At 44.1% G+C, this 7,728-nt stretch overlaps 1 protein-coding gene across 3 annotated transcripts; it reads left to right on the top strand.

The window, feature by feature from the left end:
- Positions 1 to 1,945: 1,945 nt before the first annotated feature.
- On the top strand, positions 1,946 to 5,469 carry LOC119290698. Of its 3 annotated transcripts, XR_005141975.1 has the most exons (3): positions 1,946 to 2,474; positions 2,659 to 4,286; positions 4,913 to 5,469. XR_005141975.1 is itself a non-coding variant. In XM_037569333.1 (2 exons), exons 1-2 carry the CDS (start codon positions 2,466 to 2,468, stop codon positions 5,438 to 5,440), a joined length of 537 nt encoding a protein of 178 aa, XP_037425230.1. In that variant the 5' UTR covers positions 1,962 to 2,465; the 3' UTR covers positions 5,441 to 5,469. The 3 variants fall into 3 exon arrangements, 1 of the variants encoding a protein (XP_037425230.1); XR_005141974.1 differs by having other exon boundaries at positions 1,948 to 4,286; XM_037569333.1 differs by lacking the exon at positions 2,659 to 4,286 and having other exon boundaries at positions 1,962 to 2,474.
- The last annotated feature ends 2,259 nt before the right edge of the window (positions 5,470 to 7,728 follow it).

The following is a 7,728-nucleotide window of genomic DNA, read 5'->3' as shown; positions in this document are numbered from 1 at the left end:
TTTGTGATGACAATTAGAGATTATGGTTGCTCATGCCATGCTTAAGTAGCTAGGCGTGGATAATGATTTATCTTGAGTGTAAACATGCATTAAAATGATTGTGATGTAGTATGTCAGGTTGATATCCTCCTATGAAGAACTCAAGTGGCTTGAATTGGAACATGTTTACACATGTAGTTGATTCAAAACCAATGCAACCTTTATGATATTTATGTTTAGAGTGTTTATATTCGCATGCCCATGTCCAATGTTAAATATTCGCAATGCATGATTATGACCTTTGTCACTCTCTAGTTGGTCGTTTCTCAATCTATTTGTTAGCCTTCGTCTGTACTAAGCGGGAATACTACTTGTGCATCCAAATTCATGAAACCCAAAGTTATGCCGAAAGAGTCCATCATATCTTCCTATATATTGTATTACCCTGCTGTTTCAAAGTAAATTTGCATGTGCCATCTCTGATCATTCAAATAAACATATGTTTTGTGTGCCCGTGCCGCTCATGGAGCGACGGGGCAGTCAATATCTTCCATGCTAAGTAGGTTATTCTCATGACAAGAATTTATTCACTCGTCCTTGCACGGAGAGGCTGGTAATTGGGATGCTCAATCCCGTCAAACAAAACAAATAAAAAAATTCCCCCTGAAAAAGATGATTGTTTGGAGGGCACCCATGGATTCGGCTAGCCATGGCTTCTGTTTGTTTGGTTGTGTGTGTGTGTGGGGGGGGGGTTAAAATTTTCATTTCTGCATGGGAACCGCCAATAACATGTTTAGCATGGAAGATGTTGAAATCCTTTGTCGTGACGTTGACAGGAAAAGCACACCACCCAAAAATGTATTCATCTCTGTTTTATGCTCTGAGTTGTGGCACTGCTGTCAATCTCTGCTTCCCTCTGCGAAGGGTCTTTCTATTTACTTTCTTGTTATTTACTTTCATTATTGAGTCATCACCTTCTCATTCAAGCACCAACTTAGAGAGCGCGATTCTCATTCTTAGTTTAAACATGCATTGAGTCTAGTTAATGTTGGATGTGAGCATGACTGAATCTCCTCTATTCTGAATTACAATGTTTATTTGATGCTTGAACTTCGAAGGTGCTCTGCATTTATGTTTTGCAGTCTCAGAAAGGGCTAGCAAGATACCATGCTATCATATTATATCATTATTATTTTGACAAATTGTTGATATTTGAGATATGTTATTATTGCTCGCTAGTTGATTATGCAATTGATATGAGTAAATGTGAGTTCTAAGCATTATCATTCACATGGTTACTTCATGACCTTTGCTAAAAACTTGCTTACTAGTAAGCTTATATATGCATACAAAAACAAAAGAGTTTCAAAAAGTTTTCCTTTATCACTTTCAGTTTATCGACTAAATTGCTTGATGGAAGTGTAACTAATCCCCAAACGGTCTTGGTAATTAATAATAACATATATGTCATTGATCTAATGAACATTGATGATAGATTTCAAAAAAGATCAATGATTGACATGACAAGAACCAATGGATGTGGACCCCTCAAAATATCAAGGACAAGAATTGGCTACTCCAAAGCTCTAATGCTCACAAAGTATGCCTACAACCCCTAAAAAGTCAGATCACAAATCTAGCATGAATAGTGTCACAAAAAGACCAGCAAAATTGGCACTATTCACATTTGGATACTTTTTTGTTTCTCAATGTGGATTTCAAATTTGAATCTGATTTTTTAGGGGTCATAGACACATTCCTTGTGAAAACACATTTTTTTCAGAATTTTTTGAAACATTTAATATTAAAATCGATTTTGTTGAAATGGTAGCACGGGAGCATGTGGTACTTGGTATCACGAGATTTTCTCCCAGGGTGCATGCATCACGAGTTGAACATATAAAATATGAAGGAGTCGCTAGACACAACGGTAGCTCAAACGCACCGCACCACGCGAGGGGATAAAAACACCGCACCGCGCTGCGCTTGGGAAAGAAAAATGGCGAGGGCGCACCGCACCACGCGAGGAAAAAACTACCGCACCATGCGAGGGACGCGCTCGATGTGCAGGCCATCGTGAGCCCTGCGCCTGTTAGCTTGCTCCTCCATCCCCGTTCCCTCATCTCAACCGGCCTCCACTCCATCTCCATCCCCTCCCCTCTCTCGCTGCCGCCCCGCTCCCGCTCCCGCTCTCCCTCCCCGCCGCCCGCTTCGCCTACTCCTGAGGAGGCGGGCCCCGCAGAGGAGGACAGCCGCCGCCTCTTCCCTGCCTCCCCATCTCGCCCGAAACATCGCTCCTGGAGCCCTTCCCAGTCCATGGTGGAGCCCCCATCCCAGCTCCGCATCCGAGATCCGCGACAAGGGAGGGGTGGATCGATGATGTTGCAGCAAAGAGGAACGAGGTTGGGCAGTGGTGAGGCATCGGCACCAGAGACGCAGATCTGCGGCGGAGCGGGATAGGTGACGAGGATGACCTGTGACTCCTCATGGCAAAGGTAATTTCTGACATCCCCTTCCTGGCTCCCTTCCTCTGCTTCCCTGCTGTCGTAATCCCACCATCCGGCTTGTGGCGAAGTCTCAGTTGAGGAGAGGGTGCTGCTGCCGTAACCCCACCTGCTTGATTTGATCTTCGCCAATGCACATTGTATAGATTGATTTGCATCATGACTCGGATTGCAGAAGTGCATTTTGTAAAGCAAAAAACTTTTGATGCAAAGGATCAGGGAACGGAGCTGAATTATCCCTTTCAGATATCAGCATTGTACTTGCGGAATTGCATGGCATGCAAAGCCTGAAAGCAACAACTCCCCCTGGACTGGACCGACGAATTGAACTTGCAGCTACAAGGTGGACATCAGAATATTGGAGATTAGGCACGCACCGGGCTGTGGACATCAGAATATTGGAGATTAGGCACGCACCGGGCTGCTGTTAGCACACACACATCGGTCGCTGATCACTGTCATTTTGAGCAGTTTTCCGGTAAGCCTGAGCTTTAATCTCGGGTCAACTGTGAGCCTCATTGTCAGAGGTAGGATACAAAGGACACACTGTGCATATGTTGCAACCTTGACTTCTCTCGTCTATGAATAATATAGCTGCAGACACATTTAGGACCTCTCATTTCTGAAATGGACAAGAAAAAAGGGCAAAAACAAATTTGTCAAGTTGCTGCACACAATTCCTTTGCTGTGATCTGTGGATGACCCTTCAAGCAGGGATTAGGTATAGATGTAGAGTAATTTACACGGAAGGATTACACATGTAACACACGGCAACCTAATTCATTTGACCGAGTCAGAGTTGAGGTCCCTGATGATGAAAACTGCTAACTGTTCTACTGAGAATCTTATCACTCCAGACTGGTTCAGTAATGGTTGTAATGTAGTTGTATAGTTATTTTGGTTGTTTGGCCTCTTCTTCGTTGGTTTCCATTTTCTGCCATGGTTTCTGTTTTTTCCCCTGTCTTTTGCTAATCATTTTTTTCTTCTAACCAAGATTTTGCACCCTTAGGTGTCTATATTCTATATCAAAATAAACATATATACGAAAGAGGGAGGTGGCCCTTCCTCTAACCAACTCAGATGACCTAAATCTCACGCTTAATTTATTTATGATTTGATAGGCACCTACAAAGAGCAACTTTGCTTATGATCCAGGGCAACGGCTATCTGTCTTAAGCACTCAATGAGCACTTTCTACCAGATTAATTGAATGTTAATTATATAGATGAAGCTTAAAGCATCCACCTACTGTTTCTGACCTGCACATTGGTTTCAAGCTACAAACTAAATTGGACTCAGACTAATGAGTACAGAGTTACAATATTTTAAGGTTACAATGGCAACGTAAAATAATGGAAGCTTTTCACCATTACCTCCACTCCTGTTTCTATTCATTTTGGTCGCTCTAGGAATTTCTAGCTCATTTGTACGTACCTCTGGTTAGTGTTATTGTTGAAAATTGAATTAGTAAAATAGCTTGTGGTAAAAATAAGAAAGATATATTGGCCACCTGTGTGTTAATTATTGTTTCAAACCTGAAAATGGAAGTCTATAAATAAATCCCTAAATGTTTTCCCCTCGAGACAGAGTTGTTTTTTTTGAGGAGCAAGGTACATGATATATATGTAGGGCCTCTTTGGTCAACGTCTCAATGGATATGAAGTAAACTCACGTTGACTCCGCGGCCCCATGTCTATCGAGCCCCACCTGCCATCCTCTCCAGAATCAGGAACAAAAGTGAAAAAAGCGGACAGCTGACCCGATCGGGTGGTAAAAACCGACGTGCGCCAGTGATGCCTCCAGGTGAGCGGGTAGTCTAGGATGGTTTATATGTTCGATGTCCTGCTTGGCCATGGCAATTGGTAACATTGTCACCTCGTCTAGATAGCATCCTTATTATGTGCTTTAGTAGAGTGAGGTTTCTCTGTGATGCTACTGAGCTCGCGATTAACATGACACCCTGCCTAGGTCCTAAGGGTTGGTTAGAAACCTGAAGATACATTATGCTCGAATGACATTAGCACCCGAGTGATTAATCAACCCGATATTACTTGCATGATAGTTACTATTTGGAGGTATGTTATTTTGCTGAAAATGGTACCTATGCTCTAACCTTTTGTAAAGTCAACCAAATCAACTTAATCCAAATTAGGACACTTTTTTATAATCTGGAATTGTGCTTATGATATTTTTTACTTTAAAACTACACTACTGAATATAAGATCTCACAAATATGTTCTAGAAATGAACACCATTAAAAAGCCAATCATGATTTGTCTCCTTATTTACAGACTGATTTCAGTTTCTACTATGCATTGCTTTTTTGTTAGCTTGCAATATTATTTAATATATTTATCTTAGAAATACAAGTAAAATACACACTTTTGAAAGCTCACAATGTAACAGCTTGATGGATTTATGCCTTTTAGAGGGAGGCATGGCGCCTCAGCTCCGCCACCGATGACAGCCTCGACGGCAGCAGCACGCGCAGTGTCGGCAGGGTCAAGGTGCAGCAGTATGGGAAGACGTGCAAGGAGCTCACCGGTATGTTCATGACACGGGAGTTGGCCACGCACTCTGGCTCTGAATGGTGCATTAACTTCAGCTTGGCTGGACGGTACCTTGCGAGCGCCGGCGAGGACCGTGTGATCCATGTCTGGGAGGTCTCCGAGGGTGAGAGAAAGGGGGAGCTGCTCGGGGAAGGTGTGGTTTCAAAGGAGAGTGGTGGCGGAGGCAGTCTGTTTGTGGCAGTTGCTGGAAATGGATCGCGGTGGTGGCAATGTTGCCGCTCAGCAGTGCAGACAAGGGATATGTGGAGAAGAGGAGGAGGCCACGGGTGCAGAGCAGCCGCAAGTCTGTCGGTTCTGATCATCTGGTTGTGCCCGAGTGCGTGTTTGGGTTCAGAGTGTAGGAGATATGCCCTAGAGGCAATAATAAATGATATTATTTATCTCTGAGTTCATAATTATGTTTATGTTCCATGCTATAACTGCAATGATTCTCGAGTCTGCAATATCCACGAGGCTCGAAGGAGGACTCATATGCACGTGTGGAATAATAAACGGTAAGAAGTATTCCTAGTTTGGCCTCTAAGACTAGCTCAAGTGTTGCATGATGGTTCTGTTTTTTTCATCATGGGCATGTCTATGCCAGCAACTTTGAGGGCACAATGTTAAGAGAACATTTGTGTTGAATCGACCCAGTTTGATGTTATGCTATGAGATTCATTCGTCACAAGTTAATGGTAAATAACACAGAGATGGTTAACGTTTGCATGATTCCCTAGACCATGAGAGTATCGAGTTTCTTCATGCTTTCTTCATGAACTTTGGGGTTTGTTAAACGTCATCCGTAAATGGGTGGCTATTACGGTGGCTTACGGGTTCATGGAAAAGTGTGTCAAGTAACTTGATAGCTCAAGATTGGGATTTTCTCCTCCGACAATGGAGAGATATTCTCGGGCCCTCTCGGTGTTACCGTATCCATCATCGTCTGGCCAGACACAGTGTGATTTGATCACAGGGATACCGGAACACGGAAACGAGAAAAGAGAACAAAACCAGTAACGAGGTAACTAGCATAGTGGACAAATTGTTGATCCACGGGGATGCAAGTAAATCTCACCTCGGGTCTTTGTAACATATGGCGAAGCAACAGGAATAGCACACGACAACTAGAGGTTCACTCGAATATTCATTCGTGTGGGTATAGGGGTCAATATGGGTGTCCACGGCTCCGATGTTGATCATTGATCGGAAGGGGTTCCGGGTCATGTCTATACTTCACCGAACCTATAGGGTCACACGCTTAAGGGTCATCTATCTGCTGAATACTAGACAGGGAGTGAGAGAAAATCACCGAAAAAGTTTCGGACACTGGAAAAGTTTCGGACAGTGGAATCGTACCGCAGAGAGAGGTCATCGGATGAGTTTCGATGATACCGAAAAGTTGTTTCGGAATATACCATTAAGTCAAATTGGTTTTGGCAAATGCCTGATAATTCTTGGAGGGTGCCAGAATCATTCTGGAAGCTTTTTGGAATTTTCTGAGATAAAAACCGGAAATGTTCCGGAGCTGCCGGAGCCACTTCAGATGCGTTTCGCAGATGAAAATCACTAAAACCGGAATTGTTTCGGAACGCGTTGAAAATTATTATGGTGGGTACTGGAAATGTTCTAAGCCCACATAAATATTTTCAGTTCGAACGGACGCTGAAAAATGTTGTCATGAATAGTGAAAGTGCTTTTTGGAATATTTTATGGAAAGCCACCTTTTGGGGCTTTTCCCAAAAGGCTTCTAGAAGGACTTGGGGATCAAGGAACCCCCTTTGGGGCCCCCATGAAGGTGGGACGTTGGAGGGTGAAGCTCCTCCATGGGGCTCCACTTGTCATCCCTTTATGCCTTTTATACCCTTTGTGTGTGACATAAAGTGGGGGCACTTTTGGTATTTCAGAATACCCATCCTACCCCTTGGTTTCCCTATAAATAGGAGGTCAGGGGGCTGACCAAACATCATCCCTTGCTCTCATACACATGCCATGCATTATCTGGCTTCTTCTCTCCCACCCACGAAAAGAGTTTCGTAGAGCCGTAAGGCTGTCTGGGTTTCGGCAGGAACTAGTTCTAGACGGCGAAGCCCTGCCGGATAGATGACACCGTATGTGTGCAACTCTGTAGAGAGATCATAGTTTCAGTCTTAGTTCGTGAGTGCCTCCCGAAGGGCTGTCCATGTGATCGTTCGAGTTTCGAAGGTCCTCCCGAAGGGCTGTCCGAGTGACCGTTCGAGTTTCGAAGGTCCTCCCGAAGGGCTGTCCGCGACACCGTCCAGGGGGCCGTTCAACCGCCTCCCGGAGGGTTGTCTGAGGAGCAGATGAGGGTATACATCCTCGCGGTTGGGAGGTTGTAAATCCTAGCTGCGGGGATCTGCACCGCCGTTCGTCATCGACTCTACTTCCCGCTGCGCTACGAGTCGGTAACGAAAAAGATCAAACCATGTATGCAGTCTCCATAGTGGTCCTGGGCTGGTGCGTAGGTTGGATTTTTTTTTGTTTTCTGCTGCGTTCCCCTACAGTGGCATCTAGAGTCGTGCTATGCGTAGATGCAGGTTACGATCTAGAATACATGGAGATGTATGGGTATTGCATAATATAATTTTGGAGTACATGAGATCTATTGCTGAAAATTATTTGTGCGGGTGACAGATGAAATCTGTTACCCGACGTTCTTATTGCTTCCCTAGAATTTG

The sequence above is a fragment of the Triticum dicoccoides genome, chromosome 4B, assembly GCF_002162155.2.
Source record: "Triticum dicoccoides isolate Atlit2015 ecotype Zavitan chromosome 4B, WEW_v2.0, whole genome shotgun sequence".
NCBI lineage: Eukaryota > Viridiplantae > Streptophyta > Magnoliopsida > Poales > Poaceae > Triticum > Triticum dicoccoides.
Note: the sequence above shows the minus strand (reverse complement) of the source record. Positions and strands in the feature narration are given on the sequence as shown.